The 25,747-nt window shown below is 52.7% G+C and overlaps 2 protein-coding genes across 3 annotated transcripts in view; one reads left to right on the plus strand and one right to left on the minus strand.

Annotated features, from left to right (window-relative positions):
- Positions 1–13,716, plus strand: part of TIMP3 (TIMP metallopeptidase inhibitor 3) — a 48,573-nt gene extending 34,857 nt beyond the window's left edge. Inside the window, exons 2-5 of the mRNA XM_016222987.2 lie at positions 4,000–4,082; positions 9,921–10,032; positions 10,708–10,829; positions 11,928–13,716. Coding sequence (XP_016078473.1) covers positions 4,000–4,082; positions 9,921–10,032; positions 10,708–10,829; positions 11,928–12,125 — 515 coding nt within the window. The 3' untranslated portion in view covers positions 12,126–13,716. The remainder of the gene's footprint in view (positions 1–3,999; positions 4,083–9,920; positions 10,033–10,707; positions 10,830–11,927) is intronic.
- SYN3 (synapsin III) overlaps positions 1–25,747 on the minus strand; it is a 335,882-nt gene that overhangs the window by 222,333 nt on the left and 87,802 nt on the right. For both annotated transcript variants that reach the window (XM_016222964.2, XM_016222974.2), the window contains 2 exons: positions 18,659–18,815; positions 17,582–17,671 (listed from right to left, as the gene is read on the minus strand). In XM_016222964.2, coding sequence (XP_016078450.1) covers positions 17,582–17,671; positions 18,659–18,815 — 247 coding nt within the window. The remainder of the gene's footprint in view (positions 1–17,581; positions 17,672–18,658; positions 18,816–25,747) is intronic.

Genomic DNA, 25,747 nt, shown 5'->3' on the forward strand with positions numbered 1-25,747 from the left:
TGCTGGGCACCTTGGCACCCAGCCCTCCAGCAAGGACTTTTAAACACTGGCTTCTTCCCACTAGACCAGGGCTGGGGACCGTCCGGATGCACACGGCCCGCGAAATCATTTGGCCTGGCCCTGCCAAGGCAACCGCAGATGGGACTCGAAATTCAGTAAATCCTGGAGCTTTTCTCATAGCTAATTTTTAAGTTGGTAATTTTATATGGCCTGCAAATAATGTTATAAATATCCAAATGGCCCTTGGCAGAAAAAAAGGTCCCCCACCCCTGCACTAGACTGCGCTCTGTGGAGGCAGGGGTGGGACTTTGATTCTTTGTCGTCGCCCGCCACGGCGCCCAACCCGGTTTCCCGGACACCAGCCAGTTCGCACCTGTGTTGGGTTAGCTGCCGGGGGACCGCGGGTGGACGGTGCGGGCCCCCCTCCAGCATGTAGGGTGAAGAAAACCCCAGTGTCAGCCGGCCCATCTGCCACGCTGGCGTCCAGCCGCCACATCGAGGTGCCGCCAGCTCCCAGTTCGGACACTGTCTTCTGTTGTTGGAGCACTGTGACCTGCCCACGTCTCCCCTGCCCACTGTGGCCCCCTGGGCCGGCGAGTGCCTTGGGAGCGGCCTTGTTGCCAAACGAAAAGCACAAAATAGCACACATTTGAATTGCAGAGGAGAAACTGGAACAAATAAAGACGCATTAAACTCACAGACCAAACAGGCGCATTTGGAGTCGGCCGGGGATTTGACTTTGGAAGGACTTTGCGAACCTATTTAGGAGAGCAGAATGTTGTTTAATTTTAGTGCGGTTTTGTTGTTATAAGGAAAACATTGGCGTGGCCTCCACACAGGGCCGCCTCAGTCTTTCTGGACCGTGGCCCTGGGATCTCGTTGGGTCCTGCGAGTCTGCACTTGGGTTACACACGGGTGATGACGGGACAGGTGTCTTTGCTCCAGGCACTTCTGCTCTGATCAGCTCCTGTGTGCGCCCCCATCTCTCCCTGACATTTTGCAAGGCCAAAATATTTTGATGAGCCTGCCTGTCTTCCCATCGTAGGGTGAAGCCCCAGGCCTCAGTTTACAGGGCATGTTGGAAGCCTCACGGTGCTCCAGGATGGACAAATAATGATAGGAGTCACGGTGGTGGCGGCAATATTAATAACAGTGATAGAAGACATATGGGATGTGGGTCAGGCCACCCACTGTTCTCAGTGCTTATACTTAACCCTCACAGCAACTTTATGAGGCATTGTTACCGTCATTCCCGTGTTAGAGATTAGGAATGAAGGCACAGAAAGGTTTAGTAACTCCCCTAAGGTCACACAGCGCCAGTGCTAGGATTTGAACCCAGGGCCCTGGCCATGTTTCTGCTCCATTAGTAATAAGTACATCACTTGTAAGCCACTGGAGGGGCATCGGGCCAAGATAATCCGAGAGATTCAGGAGGAAAGAGCTCTGGGGACACTGGGGTTTTCCTGAGGCCACACGGTAATGGTGGAACGCAAACTCAGATGTGGCTTCCTGACTACAAAAAGCATCCTCCCTTTTCACTGAACCGTTCTCCGGCGAAAAGATTCCAAGCTCAGGCCTTTTCGGAGTGAGGGAGGAATTGGCTCACTGTGTGCGCAGAAGCTTCCAGAGGTACCCAGCCTTATGGGACAGGTCTGCTTATGACATATTTTGTCTAAATGAAGTTAAGCCATTTTGGAGCCAGGAAAAGTAGCTGTTGCTATTTAAAGGACCTTCTGCTATTTCCCCCCCTAGGCAAGGGCTCACTCCCTAGTTTACCTTCTGTGTCGATGAAGATGGAGAAGGGGAAGCCAAAGGAATTCAGGAAGAATCGATAGCAAAGTCCAGGCAGATGGGCTTTCTGCTTGATAGTTCAGCTGTTACCACCTGCCTGTGGGAGTGACCGTGGAGGAAACAGTCCCTGGGCCCCTGGGAGGAGGGCTCCCGGCCGAGGATGCTGCTGTGAAGTGGACGCAGAGGCACAGGCTCGAGGGAGCCTGGCCCGGGACCTCGCCAGCCTCTGGTCTGTCCAGCAGACTTGGAAGCAGCCCCTCGCCGCCTCCCGGTGTGAGCCGCCTTCGCTACGTGGCTGCCTTTGCCAGGGGGCCCCGTGCGCTGCCAGCCATCCCTGGCAGGAGGGTCTGGAGGGGCCGTTAATCCATCTGAGCCCTGACTTCAGGTCTGACTGGGGAAGTAGGATCCAAGCTCGTCTGGGAAGGAACAGGACAGAATCCCGTTGGGATGGGGAATTGGTTCCCAGTAAACAGAGAGAAATCCGTTTCCATCTTTGAACGGAGGGGCAAAGTTTGTTCTCCTAACTGGTGGTTCATAAACTTTTACGAGATGAGAGTGGAGGAACCGAGAGACACGGTGGGACATGTGAAATGGGGAAGGATAATGGAGCCGGCGGAATGGGCAGGGTGTGTGTGTGTGTGTGTGTGTGTGTTCAACTTGTGATTCAAAGGTGGCCGCTGTACATGCAAAAACCCATTCCACTTCGGTCAAGGTCTTGGCATGCAGACCCCCTTGATGGAGACCTTGCCTCCATGGCAGCCCCCGCACCCAGCTTTTCTTACTGGTTCTTATCACTAGATGACTTTTTCTTTGGCTGAGCCAATAAATGTGACTTCTGTGCAATTTCCGAATTCTGTCTTCGAGACCTACCTCCCGTGTGCCGGCTTTACAAACATTTGAAGGCAGCTTCTTTTGTCACAAGAAGTAAAAAAGAGAAAGCCCAGCTTCTCTGAGTCAGCCCCTCTCTTCTCTGTCCCCACTGCATGCAGTAAATGCCCCTCTCCCAGCCACGGTCACGCTGGGCCTGCCTAATGATTTCCGTATTCACGATCGCTCAGTGTTTACGGAGCACCTTTCTCCCAGGCGCCACAGTAAGAAGTTTCACAGGACCTTTTGTTTAATCGTCACCGCAATTCCCTGACATGGGTGGAGTGACACCCCCTTTACAGATGAGAAAACTGAGGCTCAGAAAGAAGATGTGTCTTCACTTCTCTGTCAGTACCCTTATCTGTATAATGTGGATGCCAGTGCTCCCCTTGTCGGGGTTGTGAGGGGCAGTGGGGATGCACTATTGCACCTAGTAGGCGTGCAATAAATGGGAGCGGCTTTTCTGGTTGCAGTCCTTTCGAGGTCAGTCCATTCCGTTTTTGGCAGTGATGATAATCGTGGAGATATTAACATTTATGTACTACAGCCAGGACACAGTGCCACGAGTTTCACAGGTATTATCTTGCCTAATCCCTTCAAATTCAAGAGATTGGTGCCACTAGTATCCCGGTTTCACAGAGGAGGAAACTGGAAGCCAGAAACAAAGTTGCTTGCTCACAGTCATAATAGCCATAAAGAGCAGAGCTGGGACTAACACAGTTTAGTTGGCTCCCGAGTCCACACTCCCAAGCACTGCCCCCCACCACACCCTTGCCGAGCGACAGGCTACTGCATCCTTTGCCATCGGAGTGCTGGGCACCCAGGATCCCCTTAGGATGCTGGCTGGGGCATGAAGGGAGGCTGGGGTGCATGGCAACAGAGCAGATATGTCAGGACATGGTGAACTTACAGGCAAAGGGAGAGCCCCAGATGAGGCTCAGGAAGGGGTCCTGTTAGAAAGAGAAAAGGTCTGGGAGACCAGGGGAATCTCAGATGGGCAATGGAGGGAGGGCAAGAAGCTCTAACAGGTGGAGCAGATTTGGGATTCTGGTGAAACCAGAGTCCAGAACTCAGGGGTGAGTGCAGCCTGGGAATGTACAGGGCTGGCGATTGTGAAATTGGGAGTAACTAACCCGAATGATGACAGCCTTCCCTACCTCTTCTACCCTCCCTCCCCACCCCAGTGTCTCTCATCTGAACTCTCTGATAAACACAGTATCTATTCTAGTTGGCTCACAGGTACGAGAGCAATGCGAGGCCGTCCAATTGGCTGGATGTCCACCCGATTGTGGCTCGGGCCTCACTAACCTCCTCTCTGTCTCTGTCTTGCCTTTTCTGCAGTGATCCGGGCCAGAGTGGTGGGGAAGAAGCTGGTGAAGGAGGGGCCCTTTGGCACACTGGTCTACACCGTCAAGCAGATGAAGGTGAGTGGCAGCAGCCTGGCTTCAGGAGGGTTTGTGGGTTTGTTTTGCCAGAAGAGGCCTGGCCGGTGGAGGTCAGGTAGTCTGGAACCAGGGTGTGAGTTTGCTCAGTATCTGAGCCCCAGGTCCAGCCCTTCTGCCCTGCTGGAGAGGGTGTTGCTGAGGCGGCGGAAAGGTGGGGGGGATGGTGGCTGCTTCATCCCAGAGCCAGTGCAGGTGGGGTCCCTCAGAGGTGGCTGTTAAGAGGCTGGGCTCTGGAACCGGACAGCAGACAGACAGCCTTGTTACCTGGTAACTATGAGACCTTGGCCAACTCACAGCACAATCATCTCTGGGCCTCAGTCTCCCCGCCTGTCTTATGAACTCTTTCAAGCTCTGACTTGGAGTTTTGACAATGCCTACAGGTCTTGTGCAGCCACTGAGGTTGCAACTTAGGTTTGAGCCCTTGAATTTTTACACTGAACTTGTGCTGATCACAGAAACCTCATTGTGAGGTAGGAACTGGGACCTCTGGCCTGTTTTCCCAGCTTTAACGGTCTTCTTGCACCCCAGCTAGTTAGCATCATTTGCTGAGCACATTCATACAACTAAACATAGCCCTGCACATGTTCCCATTGTGAGCACACTAAGGAAGTCCGCCTTAAGGAAATGGACACCGGATTCGAGACCGAGAGAGCCTGCTTCCTGGTCTCAGCTCCAGTCCTGAGTAGCTCACTGACCTTGGAACCCTCCCTTTCCTGGGCCTTGGTTTTGCCATGTGGTAACCGTGCGGGGCGGGGTTCGGTGCCCCTGGGACACTGGCCACGTTGCTTCTAAACAGGAGCTGCTTGAGGTGCTGGATAATGTGGCCCTGGCCGGTCACCCACCTCTGTAAGCACCTCCCTGTGTACAGCGCTATGTGCCAGGAGCCGTGGAAGCCCCTTGGAAAATGGGGTTCCTGCATTTAGGAGCTACAGTTGGGTGGAGAGAGAAGACACATGGGTGACAAATCAGAAACTTGAGATGGTGCACTCAGGTCCAGGTGAGCTGCCAGCCCCTTACTCATTGCTCACATCTGCACCCCCAGCATTAGGGGGGATGACACAGCCCTCGGGAGGTGCCCATAGGCGGACTGCAGGCCTCTCTTTCTGCATCCTGAGGCCTGAGGTTGGATGTACTAAGTCAGGAGAACCTGCTGCTTTGAGTTTGGAAACATCCACAGCCTTCTGGTTATGTAATGTCCAGAGTCAGCCCTGGCCGGCTGCCCTTGGCTGCCCTTGGCTGCCCGAGCCTGGTCATGGGACCCGCTTATGTCTTCGGACGGCCATGGTGAGAGAACAGTGGGTGGAGGGGGGACCAACAACAACCCAGAAACCTACTGCGCAACCCCTGGCTGCTGGCGAGTGAACCAAAGCGCGTTAGACAGAAGCTGAGGTTTAGGAAACATTCCCTGCCTGCTCTGCACAGTCCTGCATGTTGGAGACTCTCTGTGGCCAGCAGACAGCTGCAAGGAGAGACCTGGGAGGCAGTGGTTCCTGGGTCCCTTTTTCTTCAGGCCCGAACCCCAGCATGGTCAGAAGTCCTTTCTGTGGGCAGATGTCCTATTTCCCCTCAGTGGTGTCAGACCAGCCACTGGGGGATGGGGGAGTGTTTCGAGGCCAAATAACATTTGCTCGTCCATTAGCTTCAGAGTCCCCCGCCCCCACTTCCAGGACGCTGGTCTTAACGCTGTCCATTCACCACCCTTCACCTAGGTTCATAACCAGGGTGCTGGGCATTAGAACATAAAATCCCTCATTTTACTTCTGACAGAGACTCAAAGGGGAAATGATTTACTCAGAAGTCATGTAATTAATTAAAGGCATATCTGGTCCCCAAACTGAGGTGTCAGGATTCCTTCCCAATTCGTGTGTGATTCCCTAGATCTCCTGCCATCTTACTGTGATCATCAATCACTATCTAATGCCTTTTATTTATGCCCCTCCTTCCAGCCCAATCTTAGATAACCCATAGAACTGCTCACTGCCCGTCTATCCAGAGAGGTCCCTGAATTCTGCTGGTCTCCAGGTGCCAGTCTGTTAATCAGAGAAGGTGACGCAGGAGACTCCTCTCTCTCCCCTCCTTTCTCACCTTATGGGTGCTTAGCACTGTGCTTCCAGCTGGGGCTACAAAGATAATATTTGTTGCAATGAATACAAGACTCCTTACGGGTAATATTTATTGAGCGTTTGCTATATCCTGCTCTCTTTGCGTGGCTCAATCCCCACAACAGCTCTATGGAACAGATACACATTACCCTCTATTTTAGAGGGGAGGCGACTGAGACTTGGAAGGTCATACAACTTGAGTCAAGATCATAGAGCTAGAAAGTGGCAAACCAGGGCCAAAACATAGTCCTCTCCTACACGGAGATTCCAGAGCGGTGGAGCAGTGGGCCGATTCATCATTCCTGCCCACCTTGGGGGCCACCCCACCCCATTTGTACCTAGTTCCCCCAGGGAACACAAAGGGATTAGCTTGAGTTTATGGGTTTGCAGCAGTGTAGCTTTTGACTTGCAATATCCTGCAAAGAGTGTAACAAAAAAAAATCTTTGTAGGAGGGAAGGGGGAGAGGCCAGGGAGGCCAGCCTGCGTGAGTTTTGGCACTGGTCCCTGGGGCACTTTATTCTAGCGGGCTAGAGAGCCTACCCAGAGATGGGGGAGGCCAGGGCTCCCTAAGAGCAGGCCTAAAGGGACTCGGAGAGCTGGAGGAGTCAAGCCACCCTGTTGGACCTCTCCCTTCATTCTCAGAGCCCCCCCTCCTCCCCAAAAAACCCTTCTCACCCCGATGAGATATAGGCAGACTGTCTCCCACGTGCTCATTCCAGAGCCTCTGGACAGTCTCTCAGGCACATCTCGAGCGTGCAGAGACCCCTAGGTGTGTGGTAGTGGTGGTGGGGTAGTGGTGGTGGGGTAGGGGTGTTAGAATGTTGAGGGAGCTCCCTGCAAACCCAAACTTGGAGATTAGCTGGAGCTGAGCCACGGGGCTGTGGTGCAAAGGTGGAAGTTGCCAGAACTGGCCGCTGTAATCTATGGGGACCTTATCTCCTGTCGCTACCATGGGAAAGCAGTGTGCTTGGCCAGGGGCTGTAGTTTGTGCAGTAGAGACATGCTCTCAGGCCAGCTGCAGGGGACAGCACGTGGGGGACATTATGTCCCAGCTGGACCCAGGGGGAGGCCCGCTGGTCATGAGCTGTGCATGTCCTGACTCTGACAGGATAGATCTGCTGGGCAATTGCAATGCTTGGCCCCCAGGGATTCCTTAGCAGGGTCTTGCCTCTGAAGCTCCAGCTGGGAGCCTCTCCGACACCCCCGCCCCCAGCACACAGCATCTCTTCCTCCCTTTGCCTGTGACTCTTTATGGTCTGGGTCTCGCCAGCCTTGTGCAGGGACTGACTCCATTCTCGTGCCCTGCCTCCCCAGCTAGACAGCCGCTCCATAAGAGAAAGACCGTGCACTTGGTGTCACAGCCACGTACTAGCTGCGTGAAGATCCGATATTACATGAGAAATGTGCCAGTTCCCTCAGACTTAGAAACTCCTCCCTCACATTGTGTCCCTTCACCCCAAGGGAAGTGAACTTCTTGGAACTTTGTGGAGCTACCACCAAGGTGGGAGGTCCAGGGGCTTGTAGAGTCCAAGTGTCAGAGACACACACAGACACAGTAGAATATCATTCACCCATAAAAAAGAAATCTTGTCATTTGTGACAACAGGATGAACCTGGAAGACGTGCTAAGTCAAATGAACCAGACACAGAAAGAAACACTGCAGGATCTCACTTTGATGTGGAATCTGAAATAGCCAGACTCTCAGAAGCAGAGAGTAGAATGGAGGTCACTGGGAGCAGGGAGCCGGGGGTAGTGGGGAGATGCTGGCCAAAGGGTACAAAGTTTCAGTTCTAAGATGAACAGAGGCTGGATCTGATGTATGGCACGGTGACTCGGCTACACACACGGCCGCACGCTCAGGCATGGCCCCTGTTGAAGCCGGAGAGGCACCATCTATCACGGAGGAAGTGGGGGCGACATGCCCCTGCTCCCCACGGCATCGTTGAGGACCGGGTGCGGATAGCCCTTCTCGCAGCGCCTGACTGCGCTTCCTCCCTCAGTGGGCCCACGGCGGGGAGGGTAGGAAGGGGGGCCGGGTAAGTTACAACCATCTGCACCGATGGCTGCACACGACTGCAAGAGCGCTCCCCTCAAAAGACAGAGCCTCCCAAACTCTGAGTCCCTTCTGATGGCGAAGCTCCTAGTGGGCCACCTACCCCGCCAGCCAGTCACCACTTAGAACACAAGGAGAAGAAAATAGCCCATTAGACCAAATCAGGGGCCCTTAGATGAGACACCAATGAGGTGCTGTCTGGCTTATTAATTACCGTAAGTAAATTAATAACGCACGCCGGGAGCTAATGCAGAGACATGGTCTTACTGTAAACCCCTGGGATCAGCCCAGAGACCACCAGAGTCCAGGGCGGGTGTATTCTGAGCACTGGAGGATCATGGGCGTGGGCAACACCTGGGTGCCCTACCCTACCCCCACCAGACGCGGTTACAGAGTTGTCTCAGCAGATCTGGACCCACGTAACACTCGTGGACTTGACCCGGAGTCACCACGTGGATTCAGTGGTCCTGAGCGCCTGCTGATAGGGCAGGCTCCGTGGTCACGAGGAGCATTTCCCTGCATCACAGGCCCCTGGGCGTGAACTTGTGAGGCTGCAGTGGAAGGCACCGCGGGATACTGGCTAAGAGCATGGACTCTGGAGCAGATTCCCCTGCTTGGACCCCTGCCTTTGCCATTTACCAACTGTGTGGCCTTAGATAAGCCATTGACCTTCCTGGGCCTCAGGCTGGTCATCTATAAAACGGACACAACAGTTCCTGCCTCATAGGGCTGTCACGGTTTCCAATGGGTTGCTATTAGAGTAGAATGTCTCAGCCTGGGTACTGTTGACATTTGGGGCCAGATAATCCTTCGCTGTGGGGGCCACCTTGTGCATCCCAGGATATTGACTAGCATCCCTGGCCCCCATCCACCGGAAGCAACCCCTTCACCCCACCACCTCCCAGCTGTGACATTGCCAGATGTCTCCTGGGGTGCGGCTAAAATTGCCTCCAGTTGAGAACGACCATCTTAGACTATGTTGTAGATAAAAATGCCCAAATATCAGCAATTTCATAATTATAAAGTATTTAGTAAAAACCTAGGAGTTTTGTTCATGTGTATGTGCTTTATCTGGGGTAAAAGAACCCAATGCTTTCACTCAACGGTCAGAAGGATACGAGCATGGAGAACCTTGGGCTTGACTTCAGCTTTCGCCAGCCAAACGGAATTGCTCTCAGTGACCGTGTCTGTAAAGCAGGTACAGGAATGCCTGCCTCCTAGGGTCCTTGGGAGGGTACAGTGAGGGGAGTGTGAGCGAGAGTGCTCTTATACACTGGGGCACGTCACAACGATGTCATGAGAGTGCCGGCTGGCGGCCTTCTCGGAGCTTAGTTCCTGAGGCTGGAGAAGCAGGCAGGACCCCTTTCACAGCAAATTCATCTCTGGATTTCTATACAAGTGTTGGGATTTGAGAAAAGTGTGTCTCTGGAGGAGTATCGTGGGGGTGTTGGAATAGGAGGTGTGACCGGCTGGACAGTCTCCAGTGATGGCTTAGCCAAGAGGAGACTATGTGGCCTCATCTCGAGCGAAAGGCCTGGGGTGGGTGGGTTGGTGACTGGCCGCACGCTGGCCAGTTAGGGGAATCAGAGTCCCAAAGACCAAATGACAGCATGCTTCCTGAGCCCTGGCCCGCCTCTCATAACGTGCCTCCTGCCCACAGATGTACCGCGGGTTCAGCAAGATGCCCCACGTGCAGTACATCCACACGGAAGCGTCCGAAAGTCTCTGTGGCGTTAAGCTGGAGGTCAACAAGTACCAGTACCTGCTGACAGGTAACGGCCAACGCTAGCACCTGGGCCAGGCTGGCCAGGGCCACTGTCCTTTCCTGCAGAAGGACAGAGGAGGAGTGGTTGACCAGCAGTGTCCCGAGGACCTGTGCCATGCGCTCAGCGAGGAGTGTCTTGGGTTAAGTCCACCTCGAGTAGCCAGGGTGGGAGCTTGAGGCTCCCGCCCTGGGGCTGGGTTTTAGTCTCAGCTCTACCGCTGAGCCCGTGGAAGAAATCTAGTTTTGGTTTCTCGGTGCTACTGTAAATTAAAAGGGATTGGCAGGACCCATTCCTCTCCACTCACAGTCAACCTACTAGGTCTGTCTTTGAAAGCCCCTCCCCGCCCCTTTAGGCAGTCAGTGTAGGAAAGGAAATAACCAAACCAAACCCCAAGCCACTGACGGGGGAAGTGAAGAGTTGGTCTCTAGTCCCAGCTTCAGTGCTTCCTGGTCAGAGACCTTCTGCAGATTCCTTAACCTCTCTGAGTTCATCTTCCCCAACTGGAAAATGGGGATACAGTTCATCTTCAGAGGGGGAGGGGAGGGTGAAATAATAAAATCTCAGGACTGAAACGTACCTAGCACAGTACCTGGCCCGAGGTGGGTACTCAGGAGGTGTGAATTCTTTCCCTTCGGGCTGGGCTCCGGAGAAACCACTCTCCCTTTGTGCTCTCTTTCCTAGGCCGTATCTATGAAGGTAAGGTGTACATAGGACTGTGCAACTTCGTGGAGCGGTGGGACCAGCTCACCATCTCCCAGCGCAAGGGGCTGAACTATCGCTATCACCTGGGTTGTAACTGCAAGGTAAGCCCTGGGACAGGCGGGCGGGATGGGATGGGGGGTGCTGACTCACAGCTCCAGAAATACCAGCTCTACCAGCTCCTGCTATCCTGGGTGCTGGGCCCTTGTGCTGGGGAGAGAGGGGCCAGGGCAGAGGGGCAGGTCTGAGCAGGGGTGGAAAGGAATGCTGCCCCCAGGCTGAGTGGCAAAGAAGGCGAGAGAAGAATGCCTTTTTGCTGTCATCTGCCGCCTCTGTGCTGCCCGCTTGGCAGCTGCTGGGACACAAGGGCTCTTCAGGGTCCTTGGCCCCTCCTGCAGCTCAAGTTGGTAGCAGGTACAGGGTCCTTATACTGGCAGGTCCTGCCAAGTAGTCCCAAGTGGGCTCACTCGAGCAGCTGACTCTGGCGGCCCCACCCTGGGCAGGAGAGCTGGCTCAGGACCACTGATGCCACATACTACAGGTGACTCCAACCAGGCCTAACTCCTTGACCCCAGCACAGGGACAAGGCGCACAGCCTTCCTGCTGTGGGAGGGAGCTGGGCTGTTCTCTCACTTGATTCTCATAACTCTGCATTTTTTATTACTATCATCCCCATTTTGCAGATGAAGAAATAAAGGCTCAGAGACCTTAAGTAACTAGCCCTAGGTCACACAGCTCATTAAGTCTGCTTTCCAGCCTAGGGCAGCCAGACTCCAAAGTTTATGTTTTAATCTTTCTAATTCCTCAATTTCCTACAACAGCTGCAATCGCTCATCTGTGCTTGTTACCGTCAGAGAGGGAAAAGCTCTCTCAAATGTCTAATTCTACCACTTTCTGGCTGTGTGACCTGGCTGTGCGTTTACTTAACTTCTCTGAGCCTCTATTACCTTGTATGTAAAAGGGAGCTATATCTATTATGAGAATCAAAACGAATAACATAGCAACGCTTAGCAGACTGTCTGGCACACAGTAGGTGCTCAGTAAGTGTTAGAAAGTATTATTGATATTATTTTCACTAAGGGCCTGATGTGGCTGGGCTCCCCCTGCAGTGGCTCCAGGTTCTGAATCCAGACTGGGGCCAGCATCAGACCTGGGCCCTCCATGGCAGAGTCTACCAACCGCTGGCTATTCTCTAATTGCAGATCAAGTCCTGCTACTACCTGCCTTGCTTCGTGAGCTCCAAGAACGAGTGTCTCTGGACCGACATGCTCTCGAATTTCGGTTACCCCGGCTACCAGTCCAAACACTACGCCTGCATCCGGCAGAAGGGTGGCTACTGCAGCTGGTACCGAGGATGGGCCCACCCAGACAAGAGCACCACCAATGCCACAGACCCCTGAGCACCAGACCCTGCCCCGCCTCACCTCCCTCCCTTCCCGCTGAGCTTCCCCTGGACACTAACTCTTCCCAAATGACGACAATGAAATTAGTGCCTGTTTCCTCGAAAATTTAGCACTTGGAACACTTAAAAGAAAAGTCTGTGCTGTCATATGGAGTTTATTTGGAAACATCCTCCTGGCCCCACCCGACCCCTTCTTTTTGGTTTTGACATCACCTATTTCCACCCCTGGGAATTTTCGGTGCCATGCCAGAGAGAATGAGGAATGTTCACTCCTCTTCCTCCTGATAACATAATCTATATTTTTTTAGGAAAACAAAAATAAAAAAACTAGCGTATTTGGGCACTGTAATACCTAGCCCACTCTCTCCTTCCCCAGCTCGGCATCTCCCAGACCCTCCGCCCTTTGCCCCCCTCCACCCCAGCCCATAAGGAACAGATAAGGGCGCTGCTGAGAGGCCAGCTGGTTCGGGATCAGTCAAGGGTAGCAAACAGATAGACTCAAGGTATGCGGAGGATCTTGCACACCGAGGAGATGCTACTGCGCGTCCCAACCAGACTCTGTCTGTCTGTGTCTCTCTGTATATAAGGGGGGTAGGGGGAGGAAGAAGCTGTGATGGAGGGTCTGAGAGGATGCAGCACACACAGCTGCCCCAGGCCAGGGATGCTCGGGTTGACCAGATGTCCCCGAGTCTGGAGCACACAGCCAGGCCAGAATAACAGAGCTTTCTTAGTCCGTGAAGACTTAACACCTGCCTGAGGTCAGGAGGTAATTTGCCTGCCTTGTACAAAGCTCAGGTGAAAGACTGAGATGATTGTCTTTCCTCCCCTCTCCCCGCAAGATTTCCTCCTGGATAACTCTTTGGTCGATCTGGCCGGGAGCTTGCCCTTACGTAAATTGGAGACATGCACACGCCATACACTATCCACAGATATAGCCAAGGAGACTTGGGTAGAGAATACTATTTCCAAAGTAGCGTTTAGCTCACCTATGGGGCTGTGTTTATACACACTTTTGCATACACACACACACACACGGGGACATACGCTGATTTTTTTATAGGACACAGAATTCTGTTCGATGCTGTCAAATACACCAATAGTTTAATCTCCTCTATTTTGTTGTTGTTGCTTGTTTGAAGAAAATCATGACATTCCAAGTTGCCTTTTTTTTTTTTCATTTTAATTAAAATTTGAGATTCTGAACACCCTCAGCATTCCTTTAACTGGGGTCATCTGGCCTCTGCCCCACTCCTTTCTCCTGCTTCATGTTTGGGGCCTTCATTTAACTGCCTTACTGGCTGGGCTCAGATGGGAGATGAGAGTGAGTGTGGGTCAGGGGCCTGGGCACCGGAGGGAAAGCTGCAGAGTGTCCCGCCAAGGCCCGATGGCCACCTTTCCTGGGTTTGGAGACAGTTGCTTCTCTTTCTCCAACTCGCTGGTGGGTGAACGCCACCTCCTGAGGTCCTCACCTCATGGTTTTATTAAATTGGTGGTCACTGGGGAAGCCTGACTCTGCAATCAGCTGTAGGGTTTTTTGTTGTGTGTGTGTTTTGTTTTGTTTTTTTTTTGAAATAAAACTATAATATAAATTCTCCAATTAAATAAAATTATTTTAAGTTTTAGTGCTGAAATGAGATGCGGAGGGTAGGCGATAATGTGTATTTCAGAATTGGGGAGGGGCGGGCGGTGACATGTAACATGACTGCTCTCTTTTTTCAGATTATGGGTATTTATCCTCTGTTAGTATCTGTATCTTCAGTTCATTCCGCTTTAGGAAACAGAGCTGCCAATTGAAACAGGAGAACAAAAAGCAGGCGACATGTGATGTCTCGCACGCACACGCAAATGCCCAGGCAGGTGCTTGGCCGAACCCCAGAGGGGAAGACAGTACAGGCATCCGGCTTCCTTAGGACCGATCCCATGACCTTGCACCTTTCACCTTGCGGTCATGACATTTGGCACGCAGGAAACAGGAGGCTTTGCCATCTCGATGGGGCAGTGTGAGCAGAAGGAGCTGAGGTCAGCAGGCCAGTGGCTTTTAAGGGGTAAGCCCCAGACTTGGTGTTTTTAAGATTTTATTTCAACCTCAAAGTCTTATAAGGCGGAACCCCTAATCCAACCTGTCCAAGTGCCCTCCCACAGCCGCTGACATGAGCCTCTCCTCCATGAGGCATCTGACCATTCTTGGTCCCTGCTGGGGTCACCTCCACTCACACAGCAGGGAGTTGGGGTGAGGCCTGAGCACGAGTCACCTGAAATTTCCCTGCAGACAAGTTGGGCGGGACCGCAGGCCATTTGCCAGGCCCTGGTGAGGAGAACAGGTCCTGGGCTACGAAGGGCCCTTTGCAAAGCGGTGTTGTCAGAGGGCGGTTGTTGAGCTTTCTCTAAGCTATAGCTTTGTATATTTCACCTGTTCACTTACTGTATAATTTAAAGTCATTTATGTAGCTGAGACACTTCTATATTTCAATCATATCGTGACGTTTTATTTTGCTAAATCATGTCATGTGTAGGCTGTAATATGTGTACATTGTGTTTAAGAGAAAAAAAAAATGAAACCCACATGCCACCATTTTCCCGAATCAAATTCTACAGTGGAATGGAGGGTAAATACTTCTGTGCAGGCAGCTGGACTGGCGAACGGGGGAAGCGAGAAGGAACTAGCACGAGACCCTCCGGCCTCCTCTCGGTCAGCGCCCTGTGCTTCCCGGAGCAGGCAGGAGGCGGGGGAAACGGCAAGTGCATTCGTGTCCTTGCTCAGTATCAACTGGCCCCGGGCAGTCTGCCGGTCATTCCCATCCCTTTTCCCCACTAGTCCCTATGGCCATCCAATTGGAAAGCCATAATTTCTCCTAAATCCTGGGCCATGAGAGCCGGAATTCCAAGGTCTCGGCGTCCCCTGGCCATCTCCCTGCCTCCCTCCCCAGGAAACCCCAGCCTAAGCTCTGCCTCTCAGTCCAGTGCTCCAGCTGGCAGGGCACATAATACTGGGAGACTCCTCCTGGGCTTCACCCTCACACAGCCCCAGACCTGAACGGTGGTCAAGCTATAGCCCACGAGCACCACTTTTCATACCATGGTTCTCGGGCAATTTAAGAAAGACGATTTATAGGGACAGCTCTGTCTCAGAGGCACCGAGGGAGACGATACCCTTCCCTGCCCCAGCCCATCACCCTGTGCTTGATGGCCAACATGGATTATCCTAAGATGATACCTAAGTGTTTGGCTCCCGGCTGCCTAAAGTAAAAATACCACTGAAATAGTTTTATACAAGAAAAACAAACGCTTTGAAGGTCGGATGGCAAAAGGAAAACAGAATGGGGATGGGCAGGAGAGAGAGGTTTCAACAGCCTCCTAAATGGCTCTTAGGAGGTGCGAGAAGGGGAAGAGTTAGAGACCGGTTCACGCTCGGAGAGGGCCCCCTAGTCTCCCACACCCCCGCCTTCCCCCTTAGCCAGTCTGCTGCCCTGAGACCCAGAAGTGATGGAGAGACACCAACCAGAGAAAACCCTGTCCAGAAGGAATGTATTTGTTGCTAAATTTCGTAGCACTGTTTACAGTTTTCCTCCATGTTATTTATGAATTTTATATTCCGTGAATGTATATTGTCTTGTAATGTTGCATAATGTTCACTTTTTATAGTGTGTCCTTGATTCTAAACAGTAAAGTGGTTTTATTTCTATCACACACCTGCAGTCTCTCACCTCCTTGTGTCCTGACCGCCGTCGGGGGTGATACAGATCGCGGAGGGCCTGGGAAGCTGGCCAGTCCTGCCTGCCCTGGCTCCAGGCCCCTACATACTCCCCTCGCTCCACTCACCTCTGCAGCTTGGGCCCACCTGCCCCAGTCGTTTCCCAGGCAGGGAGAATTTCAGGAGAGGTTCTTAGATTTCCTCCTGGCTGCTGCTCCAGCCTTGACCTTGCTCCCTGATCTTATGGCCAGAAGTCTCAGAGTTCTCCAGAATCTGGATCTTTATCTAACTACCTATTAGTGGTACAGGTACTCCCAGACGGGAGCCCTGACTTGGCCTGCCCTGTTTTCTTCCTAAGAATCTCAACCACATGGAGGTGGGGAGGGAAAGGCTGCAAAGATTGGTCCTTGATGCCAAACGCCTGCCTGAAATTCTGAGTCGTTCAGCCCAGTGGGGAATGCCAGGAACTCATGAGGCATCACTACAGATGGCAAAGCCCTCCCAGAGCTTAGGGCTGCTTGTCACCCTCAATGGACTAGGCTGGCTACAAACCCTTCACCCAACTTTCACCCCACTGTTGACAATGTTCCAGGGTACAGCTTTGCTCACATTTTGAGTCTGCTCTACTTTGAACACTCTATACACACGATTTCATTAAATCTCAGCAGCCCAATGAAGTGGTTCCACTGTCACCCCTGGTTTTCAGTGACGGAAGCTGAGGCTCACAGAGGTTAATTCAATTGCCCAGGATCTAGTAGGCAGGCAGAACTAGGATTCACGCTCAGGCTGGTTTGATGATAAACCCTCAATTTTTTCCACTGTGGTCACGCTTTGGTGGAATATGCCCTTCTCCTTCCAACCAGCACATCCTGGATTATACGACTCTCACTGGATCAGATATAAGTGAAAGAGAATCAGTGGAAAACCTCTCTATCCGGTTAGAGGGCTCCCACCTGGAGCCTGCAGTCCTACCCATCAGTGTGTCCAAATAGGACTGCCCAGCGCAGCAGCCCGAGCTCAGAATTCTACAAACAGGCACCGTCCCCAGCTGGTATGATCGGATACCCCATTACTACCCTGGTCCCCAAGACTCCCATTCTTCCCAAGGCAAGCATGGAGCTGCAGCCCCGCACTCCTCTGACCAGTTTAAGAAGACCACCAACTGCACAAGCGGGCATGTCACAGGCTGTTTCTAGCCGCCCGGGACTCTGCCACCCAACTTCTGCTAGCCGTGGGATGGAGAGCTCTCCACCCCATTCAAAAAGATGGTAACCTCTACCCCCCAGCTCTCCAAATTAAGCTCCAACCACTTCCCAGAGATAACCACAGATATATTCAACAGCTGGAATGTAAAGAGACACACAAGGAAACTGCCCTTTAACAATCCATGCCAATCAAGTATCACTGCTTTTATTAAAATCAGAGTGGAAAACAAGTCCTGCACAGGCGCAAATAAAAATAACATCCTACCTTTGAAACATCTTATACCCTTCTTGTCAACCTTTGACCCCAACATGCTCGTTCAAGCTGTCCCCTTGTTTGCTGAAAACTCCCGATGTTCCCAAGGAATTCTGTCCACCTCTGTCATCTGTCCTACTGCCTTAAACGTCACCTGCAGAGATGACTCTTTCCTTAGGAGAGCATTCCCAGGAGACATCACGGCTCTCCCTGAGAGCCCACCCCCTCCGCTCGAATGGACCGAGAACATAAACGTGTGTTGGCTCCAGATCGCACAAATAGGCAGCGTAATAAAGGCCACTCACCATTGGCTTATGGTTGGGAAAGAACGTCTGCTCCACGAGCGGGAACTTCTCAGGACCCAGGGAATGGAAGATCTTAATGAGCTGAGAAAACTAGGCCAGAAGAGGAGAGAACATCGTTAACACCTGTCACCTAGTGCCGCGGAACTGCCCCCTTGATCCCAGGCCTCGAGCATCTGACTGTTCTGAGCTGAGCTACAGTAGCTGCTCGCCACCTATGGGGTAAAGGCCACCGCCCTTAGCTGGACATCTGTCCTCTCCATCATCTGGCTGCGTCAACCCCTTCGATCCTGCCAGGCCACCGAGTTCAGCTCAATGACTTCTAATGAGCATTTCCCACACCCTCGGCATTTCACACAAGCAGCACAACCCGCAGATGTTCGGGCCGTGCCCCTGGCCCCCCTGCCCGTCTTTCTAGAGAGGCATGTGGCGCAGCTGTTTATGGCACAGACCCGGGGTTCAAATTCCTGCTCCACCACTTGTTATCTGTGTAACCTGGGAAAGTCATTTAGGGTCCGGGCGTCTGTATCCCCATTTGTAAACAGAGGAAATGAGAGATCCAACCCCCCAGGGGTGTCGTAAGGATTAAACAGGCAGTGCATTAAAGGGATTTAAGCGTATTTGGGGGATTGGAGGGTGGTATTTTAGGAAAAGTCTCTCTTACAGGTAACATTTAAATGGAGACTCAAATATATCAAGTGAATGAATGAAACAAATGAATACAAGGTGGGGAGATTGAAGCTGAGCATGATGACAATGGACTGAACACCAGACAGCACACGTTTCTGGTACTTACTAAGTACCAGATGATATATGATAGACTATTAGTAAGAACAGTTGGCACTGCCTCTTACTGCTAATATTATAAGATACCACTGCACCATAATAGGTGTCATAGGGTAGGTAGTTGTTGGGCAGTAATTATAAGTAGGGGGCTGGGATCCAACTTGCTCACTCAAGTTGCTTAAAAAAGACCCTTTTACGTGTGAGGCCCCCGTGCTGGGACTGGGCCCGTTTCGGGCCTGGGAGTTCCTCCCGCTGGCCCCTCTTCTCTCCAGGCCAGCCCGGCCCGTCACCTACCACCCAGGGCTTGCTGCAGAAGTTGTAGACGGAGTAGAGGGAGTTGACGGCGGGCAGCCCTCCGTACTGGAGGCCGATGACCAGGCTGCGGTAGTCCTCGCCCAGGGCCATGCTGTAGGCGTGCTGGCGGACCAGGAGGAAGTCCGGCTTGAAGGACCTGCCGAGAGAGGGGCGACAGCAGGGTGACTGGGCTGCGGGCTGAGGGGACACCGGGGCACTGGGCCACGGCCTGCTGGACAGGACGGACCCCGCACGGTCGCTGCCCGGGGGAGCCCTCAGTTCAGAACTGGGATGGGGGGGGGTGAGGAGGGCCGGTTGCAAACACAAAGGAAAATGACTGAAAACGACTCTCACTTTCTTCTGCTTCTTTTTGGGGCTGTTTTTTCTGTAAGTGGCAGGGCCAGGTCTGTGTGGCCTCGAGGCCCTTGTCCCCAGCCACTCTGCAGCATGGCTTCCCCGCTGTGTATTTCAGGTGTGTCTTTTCCCTTCCAAGGAAACAGCGAGTACTAATGCAATGGGCGGGTCCCTCTGCAGACACGATCCTGATTCTCGCTCACACCGACCTGGATAAGGCTGGGGCTCTATCTCCGTTTCACATGATCCATTTCACAGATGGGAACACTGCGGCTCAGAGAAGCGATGAATCTCCCCAGGTTACAAAGCCGGTTTGAACTCGGGCCATCTGGCCCCAAGTCCACGCACTTTGCCTCCACTGCAGGCGCCAGCAGGACTCACACATTGTTTCACTCATGCTGCCCAGGATCCATCCGTGTCCGAATTCCTCACTTTAGTCACAGGAGAAAATCAGCCTCACGGCAAGGGGTTCACACTCAGCTGGTATTTCCCGCTTAGCTCATCCGGAGTCAGACGCTTAGCGTCAAATAAACTGTGTCTCTTTAAAATTATTCAAAGGTAATTAAAATAACTGTCACGGGGAAAGCGCTGCCTCCACTGAAGCCAGAGGGAAGAACATGCTGCAGGTGCAGACACTGCTCAGATAGTTGTGAGCTGGGCCTCACCGCACACCCAGCACCTGGCGCGGACACGGGCGTGACAAGCACATGTTGAGGGAATGAATTAGGGGCATGAACGTCCCCTCATCCCCAAAGGAAATGGCCAAGTTTCCCCGGCTAAGTCGTAACTCATCCCTGGGGACTGCCATCACGGGCATGGTTACCACCAGGCTTATGGCAAAGGTCAGTCATGTCACTCTAGGGTTAGGGTTAGGGGTAGGTTTGAAGCTTGGAACTTTATGCCTATGTCCTTATTGTATTCTTAGAACGGAACCAGTCCAACCAGCGTATTTTACATATGGGGACACTGAGGCCTGTAGCAAGGCAGTGGTGTGTCCCGGGTCACCAGGGAAAACCCCTGTAGGGCAGGAGGTCGCAGCCAGGTTTCTCCCTCCCTGTCCCTGCCTTACCAATGTTTTTCGGTGGGAGATGGTGTTAATGAACGCAGGGATAAATGAATGGATGGGAGAATGAACGAGTGAACACAGTGGAATATCTACTGGAAGAGGGAGGAACCTCTTTCTTGTGGTCCTGGAGAAGAGAAATACGACTGATGGCCAAAGTAGCCAGGAGATAACATGTGGCCCCTGATAACTCGGGGGCTGCCTCACACGGTAACAAGTTCCGCAAATATGGAGGGATGTCAGCGTCACCAAGAAAGCTTTAACCCCAGGGAATTCAAGTTGGACCCCATGACCTCTTCAGATTCTCAGATACAATATGTAAAAAATAAACACTTTCCACAAGGGCAAACAAGGCAGCTGTTGGAATTCTGCCATTCGCTGCTCCAAAGAACGCACAGCGTCCTTCCTGAGAGTCTGCCGTATGAGGGATTTGCAGAGAAATAAGGGGCTCCAGCCAGGTGACCTGTGGCACGCAGTTCCTTTCTCCATACCCAGCACCCCAGCTTCTCTAGCCACGTCCTGAATGTCACCCAAGGCCATGGCCACCACCAGTTACCAGGCCCCGGCAGTGGGCCAAGCACCCTGGTAGAGGTCGTGTTCATGAAACTCACAGTCCCAGGAGCTGGGTGCAATGCCAGAGCATAAAGACTTGCTAAATGACCAAATGCGCAAGCCAGTGAAGTAACAGGGGCCTGTACAAGGCGCTACGGTGGCCCCAAGGTGTGTTCACCCCTGTCTGCGGGAGGGGGTGGGTCAGGGTGTACTGGAAGGCTTGGGTCTTGAATGAAAAGCTGGGATTTGCCACGTGGGCAGGGCTTTGAGGGTATTCCAAGTAGAGGGAATGGCGCCTGAAACTGAATGGTTGGACCCTTGTACTGAGGGTAGAGGACTGTGCTGGTTTTGTTTCATATGCTCAGTATCTTTTTTTTTTTTTTTTTTTAAGAGCCCATGATAAAATCCTCTCCAATCAGAGAACCCCCTTCCCCTGGGCAGTAACTGGTCCAAGGCCTGCATCTCTAATGTAACAGGCCCATCAGAATCCTCCTTGGGTGCTGGGAGAAAGGAGCGACAGAGATCATTCTTGCTACGTGGAGGGACCCCACCGATAACAGAAGTGCCGCTGGGATCAGAGGCAAGGAGGGGGAGTCCCTGAATCCTGCTGAGCCTGACACCAGAGTCATTTTCATCTTCTGAGTTACTGAGCTATTAGCCTCCCTTTTTTGCCTACACTGGTTGAATGGGCCCTGTTACTTGCCATCACTGTCCTTCTGACTGATCCTGGGAGGAAATGACAAAATTTATAGTCCGTTACATGCTGGAGTATAGGGTCTGATGAGGTGGCAACGAGAGATGAGCTTGGGTAAAAAAAATCCCCTTCCTGCCCCTGTGTCTCCACATCCCAAGCCCTGAGTCTTTCAGGCCTGGGCAGGAAGGCCTCCTTTAGTCCCACACAAGTCGGCACATCCAGGTTACCTGGGTTTTGTTGTTATTTAGGCTTTGGACTTAATATGAGCTGTATTATTTGGGCTTCTGCCCCCAGGTCTTTCTCAGAAGTGGCTGTTGGCATTGGAGAGGAAAGCAAGAACAGCCCATAATTAAATGGTGAGATGGGACAGGTGATGCGTTGCTGGGAGATTGCTGGGTGTTTCAGGCAGTGTCGGGAGGCAGGGGGCCAAAGGCTGAGGGGCTTTTAACCATCGGAGTATAATAATTCCCTCCAGTATGCAGATGCCTGTGATGGCGAGAAAAGGTTTTGGCTGGGCTTTGCCTGGGACCCAAGTTTATAAGCAGAAGCCTCATTATTTTCAGCTGCGTGACTGTTACCCTGTAACTGTCCCTTGTTCCTCAAGAGCCAAATCAACAAAGGGTGACAGTGATGCTCATTTGGTCACATGCTGACCTGTGACACCCAGACCTGACCCCAGCTGTGCCTGGGGAGGCTCCGGACTGTCTGACACCTGTGCCCACCAACAAGAGAGATTTCAGGTTCCCTCTCAACTGTCTCCACGCTCCTCACAATCCCCCTCCACCCCGCTCCATCCCCAAAATTCAGCCTCGGTACAAATCTGGGAAAAAGAGACCGAGAGAACCGAGTAAACCAGCAAAACCAGGTGTCCTGAGGAAAAGGGGAGATCGAGGCATCGACACGGCTGCTATGCTCCTGAGGGCGCCCGGACCCTGTGCTGCAGCAGGAATGGGGCACGGGTGTGCCCACTGCAGACGGAGGGGGGCGAATGGGCCGCACGGAAGGACTCTGGGAACCAGCGATGCTCCCACCCGCCGAGGCTGAAAAGAAATTAGGGGACAGCCAAGCAAGAACCTGGCGGCGAATGGACAGCAGGACGCTGTAGCGAGGCCCGGGGGCGGGGAGCCACCGCGGCTGCCAGCTGCACCGCGTGCGAGCGAGGGGAAGGGGCCGGGTGGGGCTCACGGACGGCGGGCTCTCTGACGAATCCCGGGCTCTGTAAAGTACGAGGAGATTCATAAAACACAGACCCGAGTTACGGGAGGAGGTGGGCTTCCTCTCCCTGCTCAGCCTCGAGGCCCAGCCCGGTCTCTTCCTTCCCTTTTGTCCCAGAGAAGGGGCCCTCGCTCCTGCATCCTATTTCTCCATCACCCTGGGGATCCCACATTTATGGGTTGAACTGTGTCCCCCCAAAACGGTAAGTTCTCAGCCCTGTTACCTGCGAGTGTGACCTTATTGGAAATAGGTCTTTGCAGATTTAACCAAGTTAAGATGAGGTCATAATGGGGTAGAGGGGACCCCAACCAGATGACAGGTGAATTTATAGGAAGTGGGAGGCTCGGACACAGGCACACAGGGAGGAAGGAGAGCACAGCACGTGACGACGGAGTTAAAGATCGGAGGGACGTGTGCACATGCCAAGGAACGCCAAGGATGGATGGCAACCATGAGGGGCAGCCTTTAGGGGCAGCCTGGCCCTGCCGACGCCTCCATCTCAGGCTTCCCGACTCTGGAACTGTAAGAGGAGAAATGTCTGTTGTTTAAGCCACCCAGCCGGTGGCACTTGGTTACAGCAGCCTCAGGAAACAAATACACGGCGCCCCCCCCCCCCAATATTTCCTCTTTCTAGCAGCTTCCAGAACCTTCTGCTTCCTTTGTTGGTGTGTATATCCTTCCACAGCCCCCTGCCCACTTCCCAAATCAACAAGCCCAACCCCAGCAACAAGGAAGCCTTCGCCTCAAGGTCGAAAACGAATGGACAGTTAAGTAACGTTCATGTTTACATACAAGATGTAACAGGTTGACACACTGATTAAATGCACGAAGGTTTGTTTGGAAGGATGGTCACCAAAAGGCTAACGTGACTGTCTCCGAAGGGGGGATGGGAAAGGGGGTTTTAAATTGTTCTGCAGACTTCGTGGTACTATCTGTATTTTTTTTTTTTTTTTTAAAGAAAAGAACACAGAGTGTTTTTACAACCAGGAAAAAACAATGAGGTTACTTTCATTTTGGAAAAAAACGATCAATGTAGCAATGGTGTAACATCACGGAAAATGCTTATGGGACCTTTTCATGGGACATAAAACAATAGAAGAGACTGTGTGAAGACTAAAACACTGCAAAATGATGGTCCTGGGAGGAAAGATGGACAATGGCTCACTTGTTACGGTGGTGAGGCAGCAGGTAATTTCATTTGCTTTGAAAATTTCCATTTTTGTTATAATGTGGTTTGGGCAATTATCCAGACTTTCGGTTAGCATCAACACATAATAGATGAACATGAAGCCAGTCCTCCTCTTCCTTCCATCGCTACACCTCTCAGACAAGGCAGCCCGTGCCTGCTGGCCCCAACCCCCAGGCGCCCACCTCCACAGTCCTCGAACCTGGCCGCCAGCCCCTTCTACCCCATTGAAATCGCTCCCAAGTGCCAAACGCCAAGGTCAAGTGGCTCTGCCACGCCCTCGCTTCCCCTGGTCTCTAGTAATCGCTAACGTGCTATGAGCCTCTATTCTAAGCCCTCTGTATATCTTCAGTCAGTTACGCCTGACCGCAGTCCCCAGAAACTGCTGTAATCATCCCATTTTCCAGATAAGAAAACTGAGGCACAGAGTGGTTAAGAAACTTGCCAAGCTCACACATCTGTTGGTGGCGGAAGCACCTTCAACCCCAGAAGCCTGGGGGGTCTGGAGAAGAGTCTCTGCATATCGCCGTCTTGGAGCTGGATAATTCTTTGTTGTGGGGGCAGGACGCGGGGGGGGGGGGGGGGAGCTTCCTTTACATTGTAGGACGTTAGGAACATCCCTGGCCTCTGTCCACTAGACACAATAGCACCTCTATGTCCAGGTGTGACAACAAAATGTCTCGAGACGTTGCCAAGGGTCCTCTGGAGGGCACCCCCCCGGGGAGAACGGCTGCCCTGAGCTCCTCTCCCCGGGGCATCATCTCTGCCCTGCCGGCCCAGGCCTTCCCTCCAGCTCGGAGATGCCCTCTCCCCTCGTTTCCCAGCTGCTTCCTCCGGCTCCTCCAAGGCTCCGCGCTGGCTCTCTGCCCTGCAGAATCATCTCCGTTCAGTGGGTTTCCCACCGCGTCCTCACAGGCAGTAGTGACAATGACTTGGATGTACAGAGCACTTCCCAAGGAATCGTTTTTAGGCTTTTATTTATGTGATCTTGAATCTTCACAATGACACTATGAGGAGGACAGTGCCAATGGCCTTATTGTCAGGAAATGAAGACACGGAGAAATTAAGCGCAGGAAGGACTGGTCCACGGGAGACCAGTGCTTCAAGGCCACGTGCATGACCACCATGCAGTCAGCACTGTCCACCCAGCTGGACTTCTCAGCATCACCTCAGACCCACGGTGCCCAGACCCCAAGTCATCAGCCTCCCCCAGAATGGGTCTCCTGACTTCTGCTGAAGGGCCCGTGGTGCTCCCGGGAACCTGGGTTCTGTCACCCTGAAGTCACCTGCGAGTCTTCACTCTGTCATCCGTTTATAAGGATCCAAAGCCGCTGTCGAGTCTTCCCTCAGACATCTGTGTCCAGGACTTGCTCTTATACCTTCCCTCCCTTCTCTCATTCTGGTCCCCCCACTCCTTGCCTCCTGCCTAGAAAACCTCAACAGGCCCTTCACTCCTGACCTCGTGCCCCAAGTCCCTCACCTACTCCTCTCTGCAGCACGGGCCCAGCTCAGAACCCAGAGAGCCCAGTGCTGAGCATTAGGTGACTTCCGTGCCTTCACCCCCAGGTCCCAAGCTAAATGCCACAGGGCCCCAGCAGATAACCTCAGGCCAGGCGAGGTGGCCAGGCTTTGCTGGCAGCATCTTTCGTGTGATCCTTCCAACACATACTCTCTTTGCTTCCGTATTAAACACATAGGAATAATCTTAATTCCCACAGGCTCTCTCTCTGGTTGCACTCCATCTTTCATTCTGCCACTTTCGAGAATGACTGGAGTACAAGAAACATCTTGTTTTTCAGTATGAGGGCTCTGTGATCAGGGACAGCTAGTACAGGCCCCTGTGGATGGCAGGGGGCGAGATGGGACCTAGAGAGTGACCTAGAGAGTGGCCTGAGCTCCAGCTGTTATGGCCATATAGGAACGAGGTCCCAGGTGGCCCTAATAACTTCTTAAAAGTAGCCCAAATACGGATATTTATATAAAATTCTCAATTACTTAAATGCTGACTACTCAGCTAAAAATTTT

This window comes from Miniopterus natalensis, chromosome 2 (assembly GCF_054644295.1).
Source record: "Miniopterus natalensis isolate mMinNat1 chromosome 2, mMinNat1.hap1, whole genome shotgun sequence".
NCBI classification, from domain to species: Eukaryota; Metazoa; Chordata; class Mammalia; order Chiroptera; family Miniopteridae; genus Miniopterus; species Miniopterus natalensis.